General features: G+C 35.5%; 1 protein-coding gene and 1 non-coding gene across 2 annotated transcripts; one reads left to right on the plus strand and one right to left on the minus strand.

The window, feature by feature from the left end:
* Positions 1-16,420: 16,420 nt before the first annotated feature.
* Positions 16,421-22,452, minus strand: Sap-r (prosaposin). The gene is made up of 14 exons (XM_069116287.1): positions 22,174-22,452; positions 21,408-21,513; positions 20,703-21,066; positions 20,313-20,618; positions 20,049-20,237; positions 19,848-19,967; positions 19,378-19,755; positions 19,154-19,288; positions 18,920-19,084; positions 18,627-18,846; positions 17,777-18,088; positions 17,550-17,689; positions 17,248-17,478; positions 16,421-16,957 (listed from the first exon to the last, which is right to left on the minus strand). The coding sequence occupies exons 1-14, from the start codon at positions 22,208-22,210 to the stop codon at positions 16,868-16,870; spliced, it is 2,793 nt and encodes a 930-aa protein (XP_068972388.1). The 5' UTR covers positions 22,211-22,452; the 3' UTR covers positions 16,421-16,867.
* A 3,164-nt stretch (positions 22,453-25,616) lies between these two features.
* On the plus strand, positions 25,617-25,689 carry TRNAV-AAC (transfer RNA valine (anticodon AAC)). The gene has a single exon. It is a non-coding gene; the product is annotated as a tRNA-Val (tRNA).
* The last annotated feature ends 89 nt before the right edge of the window (positions 25,690-25,778 follow it).

Below are 25,778 nucleotides of genomic sequence, written 5' to 3' on the forward strand. Positions count from 1 at the left end.
ATTTGAAGAAGGGGATAATGGGAGAAGAAGGAAATGAAAGTAGGACGATAATGAGAAAGAAGGAAAAGGCGGTTACCAAAGTGGTTCAAAGAAATTGAACGAAATCCTAATCTCATCTGAGAACATCAAAGAACAGTTTGGAAAAGAATGTTTTGCCGTTCTTGTTTCAAAAACAATGGAATAGGAGCAACAAAGAAGGGGCATTACATAAAGCAAAATATTATATCTGCTTTATGGTTTTTACGGCAACATGTATAATTCTAGAACAACAAGTCAAAAAGGAGGGAGATTGCAAAGGATTTAAGGCTTAGAACAAACCCTGCCTGCGGCTGCGACGTTTTAATGTTATAAGCTCTTTGTCCCCTTTTCTCTTCCTATTTTACTGTCATCCGCTGGATGCGAATAATTTACACCAGGTGAACTAAATAGATGAAAGCAATGAGCGGACAATTAAAATTAAACCAACGAGAAGGATTCGCAGGGCATGATCAATTAGCCGTCATAATCGAGTCGGCGAAAGAACGTAAAACGGCGTAAGTCGGAAAATAAGATTCGTTCCTTGTACCAACCACACGTTTTACATCTTAATCTCGCGAAATCACGTGAAATTAATTTACACCACTCTCACCCCCGACGATTCAATTACATTTATTTGCATGCATTCTGTAACGCGATGCAATTCCAGATCCGAAGACTGATTACATCTGCAATTCAATCGAGAACAGTGCAACTAATTCATCAATACGTTCGCGTCTCGTTATTACATTCGCAGTTCGAGGAAAGAGGAAAAAGAAAAATCTCGACCAGTTTCTCTTCGGTGTACGATAATATCATTCCCGTAAGCTATACCGTTGGATAAGAGAAACGATCAGAGAGGAGCTCTATATCCGAAAGGAGCGCGTGATGTAATAGAATAGAGCTACGCCGCGCCGCATCCTAGGCGATCGAATTACGTAAGACGACGGCTAGAAGATAATGACGAACGTATGAGAGAAGGGACAGAGAAAGGCAGATAGATGGAGAGATAGATAGATAAAGAGAGGGAGAGAGGGAGAGAGAGAGGACGACAACTGAGTGAGCGACGAGGTGGATCGATGCAATCGATAAAAAAAACTTGGTCCCTCCTCTCGGTGAGTCTAGAACTTTTTGGTGTGCGGTGTAACCGTCAGCGTCATACCTTTTCTTCCTCCGGTTCCGGTAACGTTCCTCTCTTCTAACGTTGTCGTCGTCGGTGTCGGCGTGACAAAGCAGAAGTGGGTGGACAGGGTGAGTGGAGCGCGGTCCAAAATGTGGCTCCTTCTCGCAGGACGCTGAGGACGAGGACGAGGACGAGGACGAGGACGAGGACGACGACGACCGAGGGGGGTTCTAGGGACTAGCGCGAGGGCGGATCAATACAATCGCTAATCCGGTGCATTGTGAGGCGAGGCGTGGCGTAGCAAAGAGGCGAGGTGAGGCGGTGGTGGTCTTGCTTGCCTTCTCATCCCCCACGTCTCAACCGCCGGTTTCAACCCTCTCCACCCATTCTCTCTCTCTCTTTCTCTCTTCCTCTCTCTCTCTCTCTCTCTCTCTCGGCCGCTCGCTCTTTCTCTCTCACCCTTCCATCCCAGCCTCCTCCTGCCCCTCTCTACGTTTCAACCCCTCGACGAGCCTGCCTCTGCCTTCCTTCGTAGCCGCTCGGCCCACCCGCGCCCCTACAACGTCCGTTGCCTTCCACCGCCGGCACCGTCTTGCCGCACTTCCGTTTCCAACCCTTAACCTAGCCGTCGACGAACCAACAACCCCCTTGGTGAGCAACGCCGTAGAATCACCCGCGCTCGCCTACGAAAACGTAACTTACGCCGGTGCAAGTAAATTCGTCCTTCGGCCAGCCTTGCTACCCTTCCCTTTTCTTTTCTCCTATTCTCCTCTTCCTTCGCCTTCTTTCTTCCTCTCTTTCTTTCTTTCTTTCTTTCTTTCTTTCTTCCTTACTTTGATTTTCCGTTCTTTCGTTCCACAGTTCTTTCTTCTATTCTTTGTTCCGTAGCATTTCCAACTGCCACGCGGCCAACTTGCCATCGTTCTCCATGAGCACCGACAACGAAATCGGCGATAAGGGAATTGCAATGAATTAGAGCAATGAGGGATTTCGGTCGTACTATGAGTTTTACTCGAACGTAATTCTTTCTCAACGATGACCCGCTCCCTTTAAACTTCTTCGAAGAAATTACATCTGTTTGGTATTGGATTATATCTATTCTTTTCTTTTCGTTTTTTTATCTCCCTTGAGGAAAATCTAATTCGATTCCATGGATATTGACCAACATCCTGGTTTCTTCGGATTATCACATGTTGCGATAGTAGTGCGATACGTAAAGGCGTTCAGGAAAAAGAAAAGGAAAGAGTAGTTTCTAATATATTTTTAGAAATACGACACTGTGGTAATTAGAAGCTGTGCAAAATATTCGTTGAAAGACGAAATAGCCATTTCGAGTATTAACTTATCTTTGCAATTGTAAGGAACCGCTAAGATCAGAAAAAATTCAAAGGATTAAGGACGAAGAAGAGAAAGGATAAGAATGGTTAGTTGTAAATCTTAGCCTCATGGGAACTTAAAAGGTAGATATTTATTTGCCTACGTTTTGGATAAATAATTAGGTACACGTTTTTTACATCGAAATTAGGTAAATATTGCTACTTCTATTCTGAGTTAAAATCCAAATTTTTTCCTTTGGACGTGTATAATTGAAAAAGATCACGTATGAATAGCTTGAACTATTTCTCCATTAAGCATAATTTCATTTAGAAAATTTTCCAAGTGAACCATATAAACGTTAATCCAAAAGATATGCCTTATTTTCCCGAAATGTTATTTTCTTAAAAAAGAACTCGTGGGATATCGTTGATAAATGCAAAAATATATTTTACTTTGAAAAAATAGTCATTAACGAAAGAGAAAACTTGTAAAAAATATTCTCTATCTTCCTTACTAGCATGATTTAAAATATTTATGTAATTAACAAATGTAATATTTAAAAATGATTTTAAAGCGAATATTGGTTGAATTCACAGAATAAGACATTACGTTGTTGCAATATTTTGCAGCACGCGTCGCTGTTACTTAATAGCAACTTTGCAAAGACAAAGCATAATTGTTGCTCGCACGATAGCGCGAGCGAGCACAGCTGCAAATAAATATATTTGATTACAATATTGTCCCTTTTCTACGAAACGATACCTCGGTCCTCGTGCTTTTAACAATTCATTCTCCCAATACATATTTTATTGAAGACATTTTCTGAGTATGTTTCGACACAAACGACGATTGACGTTATTCCATGTTAAAAAAAAACACAAGTTAGGTCAAAACTTTTAATCGACTCATGTTTAACTCTCAAAGGATAAAATAATTTCTTAATAACGAATCGACGATAGCAAAGTCGAATATTATGACCTGTTCCTATATCTTTTTCTTCAATGATTATTATTATTATTATTTATAAATAAAGCGACAAACATATAAATAAGAACGTATACTTCTGACAATCCCATCGAAATCACGGAGCTTCTTGAAAAAACATTCCTTTCGCTGTAATTTAAAAATCTCTAATCGGACGTTACAGCTGCTGAAATTTTAAAGAAACCAAAAATTATGAAACTCAACTTGTATGATTTCGACTGAATCGCTGCTTACGACACTCTGAAACCTTACCTGTCCGTTATACAATTTTCAAAATGAACAATTATGCGTTATAATTTCCAAATCGTTCCTTCTAAATTCTTCGTTAAATTCTTGATGAAACGAAGAATACGCGCATCGCGTGCGAACTAAAATAATTGATCAACGAAAAAGATGAAAAAGGAAATTCAACTAACGTACGAAATAACGAGTAGCATCAGCAGTCACGCCTAAGATAACCATGCTAACGAAGCGAAAGTATTTGCTGGTAAAAATTAACGGGAAACGATCTAAGGGTCCGTGGAAAAATTCGCTGCGCTCTTGGCCGCAAGAGTTATACCATACTCCATAAATATGGAGAAAGTACGAAGCAAGGGGAGCGAAGACGAGGGGTAAGAGTGGTACGAGAGTGGATCGTCCAACCCGGTGGTTCTAGCAATATCAACCCCGCATCCTTCGCAGGACCGCCCACTCTTAAGCGAGATGGACCCAAACAAACTCGTTCACGAACAGCCGAAACTGTGTTACTAGAATAAACTCGTCTCCGACGCAGAAGCAATTTACCAGCATACACGAAGCTGCTCGTAGGCAAGCCGGCGCGCGGGCGTGCTCGCACTCGCAACTTCTATTTGTAAGAGCATTTGCGTGTAAATGTATGTACAAGTTGCGCGGCCGCCACACCACACTCGGGGAATTCCCTTTCGGTTGGCATCAGAAGTGGAAGAAAGTGCAATAAATTCGGCGTATAATACGGCTAGGAAAACTTGCGCGAGCGACCTGGTGCACCGGCAGCCGACCGGTATATATGGTATCGGGGTACCAGGCAAGAACCGAGCAACAAGCGTCCGCTTTATTGTTTCTCGAAGATTTGCTCTTCGTCGTGCGATGGAAAATGGGAACTTGCAAAATTCAAGGGAACAAATTTGAGAAAGTATAGGTTTCGCTGTTTGAGATAATCGATAGCGTCTTGCGAATCGAGGAATTGAAACGGAAAACGATGTTGCAATAATATATCGAATTTTGTCTGATGGATAGATAGACGAAGAATAAGAAAGATTTCTTAAAAGAGCGCGTGTATATCAGAGGTATGAAGTTTAGAATCACCGCGGTTCTTATAAAATCTGTGAATTTAAAAAGAGAAAGCTAGGAATTTTATGTTGGAAAATATTTCTATATTCATTTCTATTTCAATTAATATGCTACAGTTCTTCTGTAATACGTCGAAAGTATACTTAAATATTGAAACGAAGTTATGTATTCTCCGTATAATATCTTCTATTACATATCCTTTAAAATTCGTATAGAACAGAGAATATTCCATGTTCCTTTCTATCCAGTTTTCATTTGGTTGCAACGTCGATGCGTGCAAGCGATAAGTAACGATCATCTTTCGACGAAACAATTTCAACGTCCAATGCAGCGATACGATAGGAGCGTTTTGAAAGCCCAAAATACGTCTGTGCGCAGAGAGCAATAAAAATTAAACGAAACGGAAATAACAAGATGTTCAGAGGCCGAGTAATTTTCATCCTTCAAATCGAATGGCCGTCTGAGGACATGCGCGTCGATAGGAAGGCATACGTACATGTAGTGGAGCCAGCCAATTATCAAGTGATTGCTCGCAGATTATAGGAAATGCAGTTCCACAAATGGGAGGTGTGCATTGGCACGTGTATGCGCGACCACTCACACATCTACGCGATTCTCCACTTCCTCTGTCGTGTCCTTCGCGAATTGCCTATCGGTGTTTGCTGTCTGTCAAGCAACCATCCAAAATCCTATTCTCCCTCGCAGACCTTCAATTTTTCACGCGGCACGTAATGTTACCTATGGGATTATTCGAAATATTTCTAATGGAATTTGAGGAAAATTTAAAAATAACACGTATATATTACATATTTTTATAAAATTAGCATTTTACTAAATGGCATAAATGCTGTTTGCTTTGGGTGATTTTTTTATTTAAGGGATAGTTTCCTCGTCATTTTTCTCAGACACTTGTTTCCAGTAATAATTTCTTCGAAATATACCGATTATATAAAAAAGAGAAAGAAGTTATAGAAAAAGAAGTTGAGATTTTTGTTTGTAAAAAGAAAATATTGCGCTATTTAAAAAGTATAAAAAATAGATAAAAATGAAACTTGAGACGCGTCTTTTTCCTAATCAAAGCTACTGGTTCATATAAAACTATATTATCAGCATTGTTTAAAAGAATATCTGATTCTCGACTATTACAGTTATTAATTCCTTGTCGCCTACCGTCACCGTTAACATTCCCTTAATTTAATTTTAATCGCGCCATTCATTCAAAATTTCTGAATCTTCACTGAAACCATTTTCAAAAACTTCTTTACTTCTGCCCGAACTTCGCTCAATTTCCCAACCACCTTGCACTGCGACGAAAACGATCAACCACCCAAAACCTCCCACCAATCATCTAGAAAACGAGTCGTCGGAACCGAATAAGCCTGAAATTACACGAACGAAGAAAGAAAAAAGAAGAATTTCGATTTTCCCCAATAACCGGAACCAGCTGTTTTCGGCAGGACATAAGGCTGCGTCCACTTAGAAGGAGGGTATCGGTTATTAGACGACCCGGTTCCAGCAACCAGCACCGTGTCCAGCCTGTCTGCGCCAAGTTCTGCAATCGGTCCTCTCTTTTTCCGTCTCACTCACGACACGGATGCTCTGTTCCTCACGCGAGGAGTGCTCTTTTCCCTCCCTTTGCCCGCCCCAATCGTAACCGGAGGCTGGCTCGCTCTGTTTCTACTCTGCTTCCGGGTTTACCTCTTTCTGTACGGGCGGCCCGTTGCCTCAGCCCCTTCATCGCTCGCCACTCAGACTTCAATTAATTTCGCTGGTTCTGGACCGGCCGTTTTCCAATTTCGAGTTTCTCCGGTGAACGCGAAACACGGCCCTCGATACGATGAAATGGTTGCCGGTGAAGATCCGGCCGCATCGATGTTTATAGAGAAACGCGCGCGCGCCTCAAGAGGGACACAGAGCCGCTTAACGCGAAAAATTAATTACATATGCACCACCGTCCTGCGGTTTCGCCGGTTATGTCCTGTAAAAGCGAGATTTCCCATAAACGGCAGAGGCGAACTTTAACAGCGAAGACGTACACAGTCTCGCGAAAATATTCGGACGTTCGCAGACAAGTCGAAATAATAAAACATTTTGAAATTTCGCTAGCGCCGTAACGAATCTCGACTATCGTCATCGTATTCGTAATGTTTGAAACGAATCTGAAAATGTACATACCGTGGCTGCGCAAATTTTATTTGCATACCATCGTATCTATCAGGGCATTTACATACTAAACAATTAAGTCCAGGTATGTTAAATTCCCCATTGTTTATAGTACTATTTTTATATCTCTTGAGATATGTATAATTTTCTGTGCTGCACTGGGTTAAATGCGTAGTAGAGATACTTGCATGTGGGTATCAGTGTGTGGAGGTATGTGTGTGCGCGGCGTCTCGAAAACAGATGAATGTAAACTATTCAGTCGGTTAACAGTCGGGTATAGAAGAAAGTGCTGAGACGCGTGCAAGTGTGTATCGATGAATATATAAGAAATCGTCCATAAAATAAATATATTACTATTCTAATATTAATCTCAAGTATAAATTTAGCGTTCCTATAACATTATTTCGGTTTCAAAGATCCACAATTCTCAACAATATCATATCCGGATGTTGCAAAGATGAAACGTAAAATACGATGAAAAATCGCTTCGTTGCAAATTAGGAGTATAGCCTGTATAGAAGCTGTAACAAGTTTAGCGCAAATATCTATATACAATTGGTAGAAATCGCAAAAGTATTTAAATAGCCAATTGTCCGTCATATCGATAAACCTCACGCTTTAATCCCTTGACGACCGCAGATTTAATTGGTTATTTAAAAATTTTTTAACCGATACGTATATCATATTCCGTTACCTTGCAATCGATGATATCGATATCAAACAGATCTATAAATTATTGGCCATTTTAACGCACGTTTCATATTACGACCGGCTTCGATCAAAAGAAGAATATTTCGAATATAGAAAGTTAATAGCGAATCGACAACGCGTAAACTAATTTTTCGACGGTAATCCTAAAAATCATACGCTTGTAAAGCATAATCGGAAATTATATTTGAAGGTAACATAACGAAGCTGACAGGTTACCAGCGAATGTTAATTTTGATGAAAATACTCGAGTTTCCCGACTTCGAACAAACTGAGCTTCGAACAAAAGAAGCTAGCGAATGAAGTCAGATATCCATCGAGGGCAGTGTTCGTCGCAACTTTCGAAATGAGCGTTACATCGGTGAAACGTAAGGTAGCGAAGAATTAAAAGGAACCGTGAAAGGGGATGAAGAAAACGAAACATTCGCGGTCGAGTTAACCTTCAAATTACAAGAGACCGGACGATACACGAGCGAATATATCGGACGAAGGAAAAAAGTTGCATTAAACTCGTGACGTACGGATGATACGGGGGAAAATTCCTGATAAAATCTCGCGAAACTTTTCCAGCACGCGGCACGCCGCCACGCTCGTAAATCGGTGGTTTCCGATGCGCGCCGTTGACGGAGTTTTATGGGCCTTCTGAAGCTGAAACTCGCCACCCCCCGGCGGTCCTGTTTACTGGCGTTCTCCGTGTAATTCGACGGGATTCGCCGCGCTCGCTGACGAACTGTCGCATCGCGTGAAACCAGCTGATGGATGCGTTCCACTGTCAAGACGATCGAGCCGCTGAATTTATTGCGCAGCGGATATGACTTGGCGCGGAAAGGCTGTTAATTGGATGCTTGTGTCATTCGGGAATAAATGTGCAGGCTGAAATGAGAGAACAGTGTTACGGAAAAATGGGTTTCCGTATGGATGTTCGAGCTCGATGAATTATAGAAAAATAAAGGATGGCTCGCGGTGTTAGATAGCGATTCGATATTATTCTTTTCGGGATATCGTTGGTTATGGGCCGTGAGACGTTCGAAAGTGGAGAAATGCATAGAACGCATATAATATGGAAAAATATATAAAACACCCAATACGACGATATCACTCGACTTATAACACGATGTCTAACGGATAAAGCAACTTTTTACTCAAGTTCCATCTTTCTAATCGTAAATATTCGTAAAGATATGAATTTGAATGGAAGAAGAAATTACAAGAACCCGCTTATCGTCTGTAATCGTAAACCAAAACCGTTTAAGCGTATCAAAAGTCACTTTACCTCGTAAAAGTTTATTACAGAAAGGAGAAAAAAAAATCGGAAAAGATACAAGTTATAGGTGGAGCTAGAGCCTTGGTATAATAACGAGCTTAATTGTTGTCGTTACTGAAAATGCTGCTGAAACTAATAAGCCGCATAAAAATTCCACGAACGAACGCAACCGGGTCTCTCCTTTCACGCGAAACCGCAGACTTACTTATTCAACGATCCCTTCGCTTGACCCAACAAGATAACAGCCACGAAACACGAAAGACACCTACTCAAGCACCAACGTCGATGCAACGTTAACCTTTATTTGCCCGAAACTTCCAAAGTTTATCGTTCCGTGAAACGCTCGTTCGGTATCTCTCTCGACGCTAATAAAATCCCTCGAGAAACCTCCAATCGTTCAACATTTACACGAAATATCCCGCAATTTCCTTACAACGGTCAAAGATCGGTATACACCTAAGGCAGAGTATGTAAACATCGAGCTCGAATGAGTTCAGATAGGCGGAACAGAGTCGTCGATTGATTCCGTGGTATATCTGCGTTATTTCGGTCACACGAGCTTTAGCGTCTTAAAATTCAATCTTCAACTCTGCACGGAATAATCGAATTTGTTGCACATTATGAGACATAGTCAGTCCGTAGCACTCTCATTGCCGCGAGAACTTAACATATTTTACCTTGGCAGCCTGTTGCAATACAACGATATTAATCGCATATAGATGAGGTGATTGATCGAACGGATTCTTCCCTTCGTTGCCCAGCGATATCCCCGCTAGCGTGTGTTCGTGAGATGTACCGCGGCGGCTAGCGCGTGCATGCTCTTTCGAGAATTCGGCGGAAGAAGCGTAAGGATATGGATGGAACATTGGGCACGTCGAGAAGCTACTGGAAGGTTCTGTGGCACATGTGACGTCACACAGACATCTACACAGGTCATACTCATTACTGCATAGAGAGTGGGGTTCGAAACCTTTTCAAGGGTCATGGGTCACTAAGCCAGTCGGTCTGACAATAACTAGCCGACTGTCTACATTCCACAACACTCGCTTGTATTTTCTGTAATTTTGTTTAATAAATATCACATAATATTATTTCAACACAAACATTGTGTCTTCCACAGATTATTAATCTTAATTCCGAGATTAAATTCTAACACAGCCGCTTTTTCTTTGACAATTTCAACTAGAAGGCACGCGTATCGTTGAAAATTTGTTAGCGTAAAATTTAGTTTCCTTCGTTGCTCTAATCGTTCGAAAGGATGCAGCGACTTGGTAGGAGAAAATATAAAAATATCGTATAGTAAAAACACGGAATAAGTCTGAAAGGATAGAGTGAGGGCGCAGAAAAGGTCCAGGAACGTCGTAACAAAATCACAGCGAGTATATCGATACAGTGGCTACGAAAAGTATTTGCACATCGTTGTACTTGTTAAAACATTTACGTCCTAGTCGATTAGGTCGAGATATATCAAGTATATTAAGCGTACAAATTAGATACCGTGAACGGAAAATAAGAGTATGTGCAAATACTTTCCGTGGCCATTGTATCAAGCACAGAAATGACGCAAAAAGAGCGTAAAGAAATTCAAAGTTGATGAAGAAAAGATGATAACGAAGGTACGATAAAGTACAAACCGGCGGAGAAAAGTGGTTAAAATATTCAAAACAGTCGTGGGGAAAGTGACAAAAGCGGTGGAAATAAACGGAAAAGAGTCAGTGGGAAGACGTAGAAAACGCATAGAAGATTCGTACAACAATGGCGGAAGATAGAGGAAAGACAAGAAAGGTGCGAAGATACAAAAAGTTGGCAAACGAAATGCAGAAAAGACGTAGAAAAGGCGCAAGAAGTACAGAGGGAACGCGGAAAGGCGTAAAGAACGTGCAAAGAAAGCTACAAAAAGCGCGCAAATAAAATACGAAGAAACGTATAGCGAAGGATGCAGGAAAGATGAACAAAAAGCGCGAGAAAGACGTAGAAGAAACGGAAAAATGGCGAGAGAAAGGAGCGGGGAAAAAGACATAGAAAAAGCGTTAAAAAAGGTGGTAAAAAACACGGCAAAGGCACAAAAGGTGTAAAAAAAAAAAAGGGTAGAAAAAAGGAGATGAAAGGCTTGTGGTACTTGGTCGATCCTTCTACGTCGAGGAGTCCCGATTGATTTACAATGGACGAAGGTGTGGCGGAATCCGACACCAATATCACACCGATACTCGACCGCGTGGACAATTATCCTGGTGGACAAAGGCTACGGGGGTGTACGCGGCTATCCCACACGTAAGTAGGTACGCGGCGAGAGCTGGCCTACGGCTCTTTACGCAGCTGACGCGGCTCGTATTAGGAATCGCGTGGGCACACTCCGTACGTGCGTGGGCAAACACCCGCACGTCCTGGCGCACGCAACTTCGAAGAAAACTCGAACGTTCCTCCAACGCAGCTAGAGGAGGTGCAAGGACCTCCCGATATTTATCTGCCATTGAAAGCTGAACGCGAGATCGCCTCGAGACCAAACATACGAGACGCGCTCGTCACCTCCTACTCCAGCCGTTTCATTGAGTTCCTTCATTTTTTATATCGACGGAATGGCCGAACAGAGGATGAAGAATGGATTGATAGAAAAATTTGGTTAATTTGTTCGAAAGACCAAATGCGCGATATAGACGTTTCCCATTTGCAATTCGATATTTCAAAAAGTCGATAAGATAAATAAACGTATAAAACGTTTGCATCGATCGGAGATAACACAAGCCGAAGCGTTGTTTTATTCGCTCTTGTATTATACTTAATTAAAGTATAGAGCAATACATAGCGAAGAGCGATAGGCGAGAATTAAGAACAATATGGTGTTTTTGTGACAGACCGTGGAAATCATCGATCAACGTTACGAGTCGAAAGTACGAAGAGTAAAAGGAAGGTACGATTACTATAGATATTCGCGTAATTTTATATTTTCGTAAGAGTAAGGGAATGGAATCTACATAGACATTTGTTTCATCCGCTTGGTCTCGATATGTGATTTCCATTTCATAGAACTTGTAATTCAAAGCTTACGAGAGAGCTAAATTTTGCGGAATGATTTTAATATAATTATAATTTTCATTCGTTGTAGTTGGTTTCAGTGATAACACGCGGAGGAGAAGTTACGCGAGATAAGGCGTCGTAAGCGATCAAGTCGTCGAGTAATAACATCGAGAAAGATCGAACCTAGCTTCTGAAATTTGAATACAACGCTGGTTAAAGGCAACGACGGTTCTACATACTTCGACTGTAACGACGATTACGTCGTGAATTGTAAGAAGAAAAATCTAATTTTGATAGGGTTGGTCTCGCGTCGAACGTCATACGTTTTAGATCTAGATAAGAAATGTTAAGGAATGGAAACAAACGCACAATACGACAGAATACAATGGCAATATCGGACTTACGCATCGACATTGTCCGATACAATATCATAAACTATTTCTGATTCATAAAAATAATTCCTAGTTACAAATTGAATAGAGAGATTAGCATTTAATTGTAAAGTAGATGGTGATTGGTCGTCGCATATTCGCATGAACCACCGGTGCACGCTTTTCGTTGTTTTCTTTCGCCTATGCCTATTGTTCTTTGGGTGATAATGAGCTCATAAATACTGGCCAATCATCGAATAAGGCGCAAGCATCGTATGTTCTTCAGGGCATACATACTCGAATAACAACCAGCCGCCTTCCTTCATGACCGGCAGGTTTATGTCTTCGCTCGTCACGCCTCTACGTGCTGAACGAGACAACCTGACCTTCCCCCTCTCGTCTTTCTCTTCCTCGTTTTGTCAGTTTCCACCGGAAGAGGAGAACAAGGCGAAACAAATTTCAAACTTATGCTCACATGTACGTCGTATATTTTCTGAATACCGTGCCACTGATTACGAGCTAATTACTATACGCGACGATAATGTAATACCAGAACGATTCTATAGACAGAAAAACGGAGCTCCTGAAACACGTCCGATTTTAATTTTAATTTTCCATTCCGTTGCTTAAAATTAATTTTACTTGAAAGCTTCAGATAAGTATTATGAGTCGGAGAATGAGAACGTTTTACATTTGACCGGAGAAAAATTCTATAAGAGTACATTAGCGCACGGATGATATTTTCAACTTTAATTGTAGCTGCCAATTTCGTCGCTTGATAACACCGAGGTGACGGATGTTCTTTAATTATTTGAAACATCGGATGGATATCGACAGCTGGAATATAAAAATGTTATATTTCACTGGTATGTTTGGCTTAAAGCGAAGCATTTAATCAAAATATACAAAAAGAATAATCATAATGCTTCACAGAGATTAGTATTGAATTGTTCGGTAAAATAATGGATATTGAATTAAAATCAACTACGAGGATCGTTGAAATTTATTCTTTAATTATATATTTTAATTTACTATTATTCTTTTCTATTTACCATTTCTATATATTATGTTATATTGATATTTAGTTCGTTCACTTTTCGTTGTAATAATATTACTACTAATACTAAAATTACTACTACTAATTACTATTAATACTACTACTTACTAATTAAAATTACTAACACTAAAATTACGCTAATTACTACTACTAATTCTTTTGTATCATTTATATCAATGAAATTCCATACTTCTATAACTCTTCTTTCTTTGCTAATATCAGCGCCATTTATGTCGTATATCAATTAAGGCTTAATATACTAAAACTTCTTATAAGATGTCTACGATACATGGTGCCATTAATAGATCTCAATAATTCCTTTAAAGTGCCAGAAATCTAACGCAAGAAAGTTCAACGACTGATTATGAAACCGAGAAGTACCGTGTTATTACAGTTGTCTTGTTCTACGAAAGTAGAAACTCTTTAATGTTTCCTAGTCTCCAAAAATCGACTACTAAACGATCTGCGAGTTTCCTATCGGCGTAGGAATCGAAGCGAACAATAATGCACGATCTGTGCCGCGACAAATTAAATTATTCGAAAACTATTTTATCCTTAGAAGACGGGAACAAGTACAGCAGCGGCCTGTACGGTCGAAACGATGTGCAATGCCAACGGTATTGTCGTTACGATATCGTAGTAACATCGCTACAAACGACGCTAGGTTGGAGCCCGAATAAATTTAAAGAACGAACAAGGAGGATCACGGTAAAATCCAGGCTTACACGACGAGTTTCTCTCACCAGAGACAAGTTTAACACCCACGCGAAATTTCTTTGTGAAAGTAACATTAAATGCTTTTTCACTTCAGATATCACGCATCGTTGCAAAACAATGGTGCGGTTATATTTATTGAAGCTTTTATTACCAATGAAAAACGTGTATATGTATACGTATATGAATTAAAGAGTCGACGATTTTTATTGGTAATTTGATAAGGTTATTTGTGTGCAATGTTTGCTATTAAATTTGTAATGCAAAAAAGGAGTAGAGTTAGAAAAACTAGAAAAAATTGATGATACCTGATGTAACGTACAAAGTGCATTATGAAATGAATTGCAGCGCCATCTACAGCTGCAACAGTGCAGTAGGTGCATGGATACATTGCTGATACACACGTGAATATCGCTAGATCACTACATTGTCTACTGTACTTTACTCAATGATTTTTACTATTGAATGTTTTTACCGATAAATCATAGGATGAATATTCGATAACTTATAATATGTATCTACCATTAGCAATTCTCTCTTCTGGTAAGAAAATTGAAAAGCATTTTTATCGATATAGAGGATGATCCTAGCTCTTGAGTATAATATTACCACGTTATTAGTGATTGAAATTAAAATTAATGAAACTATGTAAATTATTTGCTGAATAACTGTGTACTATTCTTAACTGTAAAAAGGAGCGCCACTTTATTATTCGATATATAAGTACTAACTGTATCACTAACTAATCCGATTACAAATTTTCGATAAAAAATTTCGTATTATCGCGTTTGCTTAGGAACATTTTGTTCAGGATTGTAGTTAATAGCCATAGTACAATTATAAACTAGATTACAAATAATATGAACTAATTGACTATAATCGCAACTATCTTTTACTTTTATATTTAGTTTCAGTTCCAATTGTTTCAAATGTTACAACATTGACTAATAATGTTCCTTTCCAGTATTGAAACTCAAATACCTCACAAACTGATGATATTTTGATACAGATAAGTTAATACTTTTTTTAAAGGATTAACGACATAACCATTAATGTATTAAAAAACATGATTTTAGTAATATGTACATCCTGTCTGTATCTTATTGTAATACGTACCATTCAAGTATTTTCTTCTGACCAGAACATTCTTTGTAGATATAGATATCTACAGTAAATTAAAATAAAAAGTTCCTCATACGTATAATAGGTATTAAATAAAGAAAATGTAACTGTAATTTGCAGAAAACTTACGAATGATTAAGCTATAGCGATATTATTCATCGATACTTGTAATAACTATTTTAGTGATCAAAAAAAATAAAAGAAATGACTCACCCACAACAAGAAAGGTCGCCTCCTCTCATTATGACACTTATATTTCTCGCGTTATTTTACCTCACTATTAGAAGATTAGCAAGGACACGTTAAATTATATCCAAACAATTAATCTAACTTACAGTTAATTAAAAACACTAAACTATAGCTTATTACTACATTCGTTTGACATTATAATGCTACAATATTACACGAAATATTTCCTTCGAAACACGTTTTGAAATCTTGGTAATTACACTGGCCAAAAGTACGTTACATAAATAAAATCGATTCGAATGAATTATTTTAAACCAAAACATATCGATTAAAATCGAATGAATAACCAACGACATCTTGAATTATCGATGCTATAGAATATAATGGTTCTGAAAGTCTACATTTTTTTAAATAATCGAAAGAATTATTTACATAATACAAAATAAATATAAGGATATATTATATTATGTATTAATTGAATCATATTTATATTACATATTGGCTAACGTATAGTACTATGATTCAAGGGTTAAGCAGGATGATAAAAGCAATGTTTCCACAAACTTAAACAGAAAATATTTCTTGAAATATTTCTAAGATGAAATAAATCCAGAAATTGTTCTAAAAACGTAAAATACAGAAAAGAAATGCTTTATAATAATTATATTTTTTGTATCTTATATCTTGAATGACATGTCTTTATTATATATAACGGCAACCAATAACGTAATATATTGCATAATTTTTTGTGATGAATGATTGATATTCATTACTTATAAGTTTTTTGTATAGATTATTTATAGAAGTGCACTTGATGTATTTCAAAGCCAGTCAAAAATATATATAATCATAATAATTGGCTTCGACATCAATGTATTTAATTGTAATATATCCTTAAATATGAATCAATCTGATTAAATTTCTGATTACATTACCAACTTAAAATAATAGTTACCATTACTTTCTTAGTTGTTTAAAAGATTTTAAAAATCATATATCCCCCAAAGGACATAGTAATACTTAAATAGATTAATAAATGCTGCAGTAATCTAGTAACAAGAAATAAACAATTACTATTTTAATTTTGTTTTATTATCACAGTTAACATTAATGCAATGGATTTGTAATAATAATAATAATATGTATATTGACAATTACGGTCTGTATACACTTGAAATCATAGTTATATTTTCAATATTATAGTTTACATACAACTGTTATAAAATATGAACTTAACATTGTTGAAAGACGATATACTTGTGATAGTGTAAAAAGCTTATTTATAGATTTATTACTAAATTTTCTACATTACGCATAAATTTTAATTGAACATTGTTTTGGAAGATTTTCATCGTGCCATCGCAATGTTATATTCTTAAAGTGCAATATAACGCTAATAATTATCATTAAATTTCTAGTATCATCAATGTAATATCGTAAAGAAACAAAATTATTACGATTAAACGTCTTAAAATGTAAAAATCAAAGAATAGTTCAATTTATTTTTCATTTCAAATTTAAACATTAGGTTCTGTCTCGCTCAAAGTGATTTGTTTAGGAGGAGCGAAATCGGCCTTCCATACGTTTTCTTTGCAATGTTCAACAGCCTTAAAAAAGAAACATAAAAATATTTATTATATCATATATGTACATGTAATTTCATTGAATTACTTCTCACTAACACACACGTGTGACAGCGAAAATTCTACCTAAAATATTACAAGATGCATAAGATAGCTTTAAATGCTTTACTACAACATAGTTTACTTTACATATATTGTATGGCATTTTGTACTGAACCTTCATCGCTACCCATTTGTATTATATATGGAACAATGCAATGAAACTGACGACATCAAATTTCTAATATGTAACAAATTTAATCACGTTTACTTACCTTACATTCGCGAGCTGTTTCATTAGTAGAACACCAGTAGACAGGGCCCCATGTACAGTGCTTTATACGATTTTTTTCGTACGATCGTTTAATTCGCGAATTTTCCAAAGACACTATTGAATAATCATTGGGAGCACAAAGACCTATTTTACTACATATTTTGTAAATATTTTCGCGCTTCTTCACAATATTTATTATGCTTTGCCCATAGGAATTAATAAGTGTAGTGCACTAAAAATGAGTAAATATTATTATTTTACAAAAACTTTTAAACAAGTTGACAAAAGATCTAACCAAATTACCTTATGTTCTTTGTCTGCTGGTAAATGTTTACATACTTTAGACAACACTTTCGTAATGCTGTTATCAACATCTTGTACATCCAAAAATTCATCTATTACTGATATAATAGATTTGCACAAAGCGCATTCTGTTACAGAGGCTATTAATACAACAAATTTCCGTTACGAACATACGTTAAAACTGATATTTTAATAAGTAATTAATATCTTAAATATTTCTTAGCCACCTTTGATTTCCTGTATGTATAATGAACAAAGTCCAAGCATAGTGCAAACTTGCTTTGGATTGACATCTTTTGTGAGGACATCAATTACAGCAGAAGCGTATTTACTAACAAATTGGTTACATTCTTGAGAAACAGACTTTGGAAGATGATTACATACTCCAAGTACTGCCCTTTCAATTTTATTTCTTTCCTTTTCATTACCAAGTACTTTGTCAATATAATGCATAGTGAATTCACAGATTACACAATATGGCCCTTGTATATTTTCTGATACTTCAGTACTTGCTGGAGAATTAGGTATTTCATTTGTTACTGAAACATGAAATATATTTTTGAAATACCCCAGGAATTTTATAGATATTGTATTTTTATTAACTCTTTGAACTCCTTTGTCGAGCGTTCACAGACACTCTTACGTCGAGTCACACTCGACATTTTTAAATTGCAGGTTTAACTCACAAGAGAGTTCGGGAGAGCGTGTTAGAATTTATCTATGATTTGCGAGTATCAACAGCCAAATTAGGAAGACCAGAAACAAGTGATGACAATGAATGACTAAATAGAAAACCACATTTCATATTTCTGCAATCATAAGGATAAACACATTGCTAAAATTATGCAGTTTGCTTCAATAGAAAAATGCCCGGGGGAAGAAAAGAAATTAAATAAAACAGAAAAACTTCAAATTGGTTCCTATCTACAACTGTCTTTGAAACACATTTCAAATGAAATACTTAAGATAATAGAGAGTTTCTGAAAAGGAGATTAGAAAAAAAATAGAAAAGTTTAAAGGGATAACTTATAAGAAATTTTCATGCAAAGCGCTCAAAAAATATATGTATATACATACAAATTTCACCATCTTTATCCGTAATAAAATCATCTCTTGGACCAGGATTCTTTGAAGCATCGCACAATTTAATATAAACACATACTTCTTGAGGTGTTAAATCAGCCAGCAATAACTCTATAAGTTCTTTACTATAAGCTTTAACTAAATCTGTACATTCTTCGACCAAACTCTGTGGCAAATGAATACATAGCTTATCCAGTTGAGCTTGTATGTTTGCCTGTAATATTAGGATGTATTTAATGATATATTTTTAAATATGTTAAAACATATAAATGTAGTTTGCTTGTAACCTCGGTCTTATTATCTTTTATAACTTCATAAATTTGTGATACAGCAAGTAAACATAGTGGACAGCTAGGTTTGCTCTTTTTTTCTTCAAGCATATATTTTGTTGGAACACTGTGCCACAGTGCCATCAACTTTGCATCTGGACACAGGTGTAACATTGGACATATCTGTAATTAATACTTTATGATACACTGCATTTATTAAATAATCAATAAACAATGAACTTCTACACTAACTTGAGATGGATCAATTTCTTGAACCAAAATAGCTACAATAGCATCTCCATAAAGATCGACAAACTGTGTACATTGATTTTCTATAGCTTCAGGTAATTTCTTACATACTTTTCCTAATGCTTCCTTTACTTTATCCTGAAAATAATAATCAATAGCATCTTGATATAATTTTACATATTTTTTTATCAATACCGCGTTATGTAAAATATTATCGTAATTATTACCTCTGTAGTAGGATTCGTTATAGCTTCTTGTATAAAATGTAATATATATTCGCATAACGCACATGTTTCTGTCCCTTTAGTGTCTAATAAACCCTCTGATACAGGGAATGGTACTGTTCTTTCAATAGGCAATTGCATTGCTTCAACTTCTGATTTACTCAGTTGTTCGTTACTATCATCTTCTATATTCTTAGCGTCTGACAGTCCCTGTAATTGATGGAACGGTACCAACCTTTCAATTGGCAATTGCATTGCTTCAACTTCTGATTTGCTCAGATGTTCACTATTATCAGCTTCCATGGCCTTGTTTGCATTTTGGAAAATACGTGTTCCTATTGCAGCTGCAGATTTAGGTACTAAAGGCCAAATTGGCTCATTCTACATAATATAAAATATTTTCATTAATAACAATTCAGAGATAGTAGTTATGTTAGAAGCATGTGTATAATTAAAAAAAGAAAGATATAAACCTGCAATGCTTTGTCTGGGGTAGGGCATATTCCACCCATTTGACAAACAATATTGGAATTTAAACCTTTTGTGAGATATTCATATATTTCTGGATAATATTCATCAACTATAGCCAGACACTTAAATAAAAGATATAAAGATTAATAATTTGAGATATTCTATAGAATATTTCTACAATTAATAAATATTGCGATACTTACCTCAGTAGAAAATGATTTGGTTTGTTTACATAATCCTTTCAGAACTTCTTTAAATTCTGCTTCTGTAGTATTAGCTACTAAAAGATCTCTTAAATGTCCCACTAGTTGTTCACACAATTTGCATGGCAGGTCGTCATTTACATCGACCATACCCACACTTGAAAGTGGTCTGATTTCTACTTTCAAAGTCTAAAATGCAATTTTCATGAGTAACTTAATCATAATATCTCAAAGTTGTTACATTATATTACTTTCTAAACTCACTTTATCAGCATCTTCATGTTTGTGGAATTTACCACTACACTGACCAGATAAATGACAAACATTTTGAGCATTGAAACTTTCTTGCAATTGAGCATATATTGTGTCAAAGTAAGTTAAGATCGTAGCTGAACAAGCATCTGAGTAAGTACCAAGTTCTGCACATACATTAAGCATTTGTTGTAACACTTTATCACGAGGGGTATTATTTAATTTATGTTCCATATGAGCTGCTACCGTGTAACATTTTGAACATTCATCAGGTTCATATTCATCTTTTTCCAAAGATCGAGATTTTACTTCCTTAGTCTAAAATATAATATATTTAAAACAATAAGGATATCTTTTAGTATAAATAATTAATATAGGGAAATAGTTTGCATTATTAATTACCTTAGATTCAAGTTGTCCATATTCCATTAACAATTTGTCCATACGAGCAGAATTACAAAGTCCCGCAACAGAACAAACAATAGATGGATTCATTTCAGACGCTAATGTTTCAATAAGTTCTGGGATAAATTGATCTACAATCGTTATACATTCTTTCACAATTACATTTAGGCGAATAAGCCTACAGCTTCCTTCAAAAACAGTTTTTAAATCCTCTTGGGTTTGATTGCTCTCTAGTTGGTCACGAGCTTGCTGAACCATGTCCATACAAACATTACATACACTGTCATTATCCTGTGGTACTTTCATATCTTTCCATATTGTTTTGATACAATGTGCAGTTGCATTACAGCCTGCCGCAGTTCTACATTTATATAAAATAAAATGTTTTAGTACTATTTTAATTCTTAATGATGTTATATTTAATGCGAAATTTTATGAATATAAAAGTTTTTATTATGTTTCAAATACAGAACACAGCTATACACACATACACAAAAATAATGATAGCTATAAACTTGTAAATTGAGATAAAGCCAAATATATAATATCATAACTAATAAAGTATATACTACTGCAAAATTTATCATGCAATCTAAAATAACATGCAATGGATATTTTTCTTATACAAATATCTATGATAATGTAATAGTATTAGTGGCGATATTTTATATTCCTTATTTTAGTATATTTTATTGAACGCACTTGATATTTTCACACCAGTATGAAGGTCCCCATGTACATTCCTGTTGACCCAAAAGGTAAAGATTTGCTCGTCCCTCGGCATTAATAACTACCCTTGCTATAGATACTAAAATAGATATGATAATTATTGAGCATAATAAAATATATATCCGAATATTATATTTATTTATTTTTAATGTTATATTATCATATGAAACATTATTTATAATATTCACAATATGTTTATGGGAATGAACTAAGTAGAGAAATCAAACTTTTGTTTCCCAGGTTATATTATTTTAACAATAAATATAAAAACAATATATTCAACATCTTTATCTAGAACAACATATCTAACAAAAGATATATATTTAGCAGGTTGAAAATACATGGAAGATTCTTGTTAATCATGAACTATTCCTCAGTAATTGTTAAGTACTGACTCATCTTATTCATCTGAATAAGCAAACTCTGTCTTTTGTGCGTAATAATAATGCGATTATAGGATGTAACAGAGGAACCAAATTAATGTTATTTCTCAAGTGGTAGATATTAAATATGTAATAAGCTGTGCCTTTACAAAATAATCATAATATTATGGTTCCAAGGTACATTAATAATATTGCGTGTTTTCGATAAGACTTCAACAATTAAGGCGTAAAAAGTACGTTTCGAAAAGGTAAAACAAATAAAAATATAACGCAGGAAAAAAAATTTAACGTTCAATTACAGTGCAGTTGAACAAAGGAAATGTACAAATTAAATGCAGAATAATCGAGATGCTTACCAGCAAGGATCGCGCAAAGCGCGATCAAAATCTTCATCTTTGCTGTGTAACTTTCCAATTTGTTTGCGACAAGGGTACTAGTAAGAGAAGTTCCCGATTTAATCGCGTTACTTCTTTGTTGCTTTCTTATCCACGATAATGTTCAGCGGTGATGTGCAATTACCCTTGTAACAACGTAGTTGGAGAAAATATCGACAAATTGTTTAACGGTCGGACACCAGGCGCTGCTGTCAAGTGACTGTTTCTAGCGCTTATAGGTATAAAGATACGCAGCTACGCATTCTTTGACTGATGAGTATTCTCTCTCCCTCTCTTTCCATGTCGCTAAACAGCCAATAAGAACTCTGTATCTAGAGCCACCGTTTCCATCACGTGATATGAATCTCCTTTCTTACTCATTGCATACAAGGAACTTGATAATTTATGCTGTTGCATTCTTAAAATGTGAAACATCTTTAAAAATTTCGTCGAATTGAAAATAGAATTATGCATGACCATTTTTCAATCAAACGATTAGGGTAACTATGTTTCCTCGCTAATTAATCGTTGAATTGATTTTAACTGAAGCGGACGGCGTTCGTGGTGTCATCTGTCGGTATGTATATAAGAAGTGTACGGTATGAGAATAAACGTTGTTTTGATTGTGCTATCAGAATATTATCGATTCTTAGATAGAAATCAGCAATTATTTAATGATTAGTATAATTTATTTCATAGTGGAAAGATAAAATGGATTAAAACAAGAGAATCGTTTCCTACTATATATAAAAATATGTTTATATCAATTTGCAATTATGTATAATGTATGTATAGCATACATCGATAACGGATACGTAAACGAATTCTAGATAAAGTACCGACAATTTGATCGATCGCGGATTTGATATTCCTTTGTGGCGAAATAACGCCAATGTACACAAAATCACGATTTTGCTTTTCAATCTCTTATTTCTTTTTTTCAATTGCACAAGCTATAACAATTTTTCATTAAGTGTTTGCAACGAGGGTCTTGTAACTTTTACATATACACATATATTTTCGGATTGATTTCAAATTTTACTATTATAATCACGATAATTGTGTCTTACTACAGTACTAATGAAATTTCAAAAAGATTCAAAAGTTCAATGCGTATAATATGTATGTATATTTATAATAAATTTTCTGCGGCAAGTGCCCGAATACTTTGGTGAATTACTGTACGTATGTTCGATGTACATATGTAGGTACATATCGCAGTCGCTTCTTTTATTGTATATCATAATAATCATAATAAGGACCATAAGTTTAATTAAATATTTCGCGCAAATTTTATTTAATTTATCTTATCATCTTAATACTGTGATTATTAATATCTCTAAATATAAATATTAAATATTCAAATATGTAGTAGATATGAAATATTACTACATTACTATGTATTAATTGGTTATATTGATACGTTATCAATATTTTAATTATTAAACAGTCACTACCTCGAAATTACGAAACTCATTACATTTCCAAATTTATACAACTATTTTTAGGTTCATTTCGTAAGTTTGCGTTAAAGCAAAAAAACAATACAATCGAAGATAAAAGTGAATTATATTACAACATTAAAGTTCTTATGTTCGCATTATCGGTTCACACTGCCATGGCTGTGACAGTCATTGGTGTTGAAAAATAATGTTCACTGATATAGTAATATCATATGAGCGTTTATTATTAACCATTGTAATGGTTTTGCCATAGCACATGTCACATGTATGCCACGTATAAGTATGCTTCATGCTTTTGTGTATCTAATTCGTAAAGATCAGTGGTCAATTTCGAGATGAACAAATCGAATCATCTATATTCGATGCGTATTAAGTCATCGTTTGTTTTAATAGCAATACGCAAATCTAATTTAGCAAACATCGTTATTATTATTATCGATACAGTGTCAAATATAGAATCAGGCGCTTCTGGCGAAAGCGGTCAATTTTATACAACGAATTTTATTTTCGAATTTTCACATAATCAAAAAAGTACACTAATTACAAATCAGAATGTCAAAGTTCGGTCGTGTTTGAGAGTCGAAGGATATCAATTTGCTGTAGATAGAGCGTGATACGAATATTTAAAAAGACTAAACAGTAGTGTCGTCTTAACGCATTGCTATCTCGAAAGGTTTTAAAAACTTCCTGTGATAAAACCGTATGTAAAGAGACAGTTCGAAAGAAATAAAAATTATATAATTTAGTTAAAAAGTTAAAGTCTATTGTTCCTATCTCTTTGATTCAAGACTACAAATACAGCACAGATTGAATTTACAACTTTTTCATTTTGTAATTTCATTTAATATCACGTGATTTTGCTACGTTGTATTTGATGGAATCGATGACTATTCGCAATTAAAGGCCAATATCACCTGACCATGCTACTGTTATCGATGCAATTAAATAAATCGATCAATGATTAGTAACTATAAATTGTAATTATGATTAATAATTTAAAAAAGATGTATTTTCTTAATTATGTCATTATCAATGATAGTTTCTATTTAACCTTGTTCTCGATATATAGTACTTTTTGAGTTCTGTACATCTGAGTACTTTGATAGGAGATGTCCAAAATGACATCCAAGTGATAAGATTATAATAAATATGAGCTGAATATAACGTATGAGTTGGAATAGTTGAAAATTCTTCGATTAGGCGTTTTCTTATATGAGTGTAACAGATGTAGGTTATATTAATTTTTTAAACACATGATTAAATATTCTATTATAGGAACTATTATGAAATAATTAAATATCACATGTAAATTATATTAGTCAGCTATTTTGACGACCTTTTAATAAACAATTTTTAAGTAAATTGTATTAGGAACTGTGGAAGTCCGAATTTAAATTTACATATGTTATTTTTACATGTGAACATACCTGAAATCCGTCGTATGCGGAATACCAGTTGGGATAAGCATTTAAATGAGTGTGTACAGAATGCATTAGAGAATTGAATTCTGAAAACTTCGAGTAGTACCAGGAATTATTGAAGAGTAACAGATCAATGATAAAGCGCCTATATACCTTGAAGTATAAACTATAGTATTTCTGAATATCTCTTGTGTAGGTAACCAGCTAACAAATTACAGAATATAAAGCTTGTCATGTCTCGTAAGCAAGATTAAATAATATATACTTTTATAGTATTACAAACCCCACTTATCGCTGGACATCCTGCATATGTATACACAAAAGTATAGGAGGAGCATCTCACTTTTATTCTTCACAAGATATAATTGATGTTCTAAATAATTTTTATAGATTTTAGCTTATTATTATTAAAATTGAATCTTTTCGCGTAATTTAAGAATTATGCATATTACGTAATATAATATCGAATATTATATGTTTCTTTTAAATTTTAAGTTTAAAATTGTCTTAAATAATTTATGAAAAAAAGTAGCTGTCAGTTGTTTCCGTGGTGTAGTGGTTATCACATCCGCCTAACACGCGGAAGGTCCCCGGTTCGATCCCGGGCGGAAACATTTTTTTTTCTTCATTCAATATTTTCTATAGTAGGAAAATAGATCACAATATTTTACTTATAGACGTACGTCTATGATTTTAGCAGTAT

The sequence above is a fragment of the Bombus flavifrons genome, chromosome 7 (assembly GCF_040668555.2).
Source record: "Bombus flavifrons isolate JBK064 chromosome 7, iyBomFlav1_principal, whole genome shotgun sequence".
NCBI classification, from domain to species: Eukaryota; Metazoa; Arthropoda; class Insecta; order Hymenoptera; family Apidae; genus Bombus; species Bombus flavifrons.

Bases quoted from the DNA above. Each gene is read 5' to 3' on its own strand.
- Sap-r (XM_069116287.1), bottom strand. From the start codon at position 22,210: ATGAAGATTTTGATCGCGCTTTGCGCGATCCTTGCTG. The intron at 18,847-18,919 runs GTTACAAGCAAA...CTAATATTACAG, and splicing joins TAAAAGATAATAAGACCGAG to GCAAACATACAAGCTCAACT. The intron at 17,690-17,776 runs GTGGCTAAGAAA...TTGTATTAATAG, and splicing joins ATACATACAGGAAATCAAAG to CCTCTGTAACAGAATGCGCT.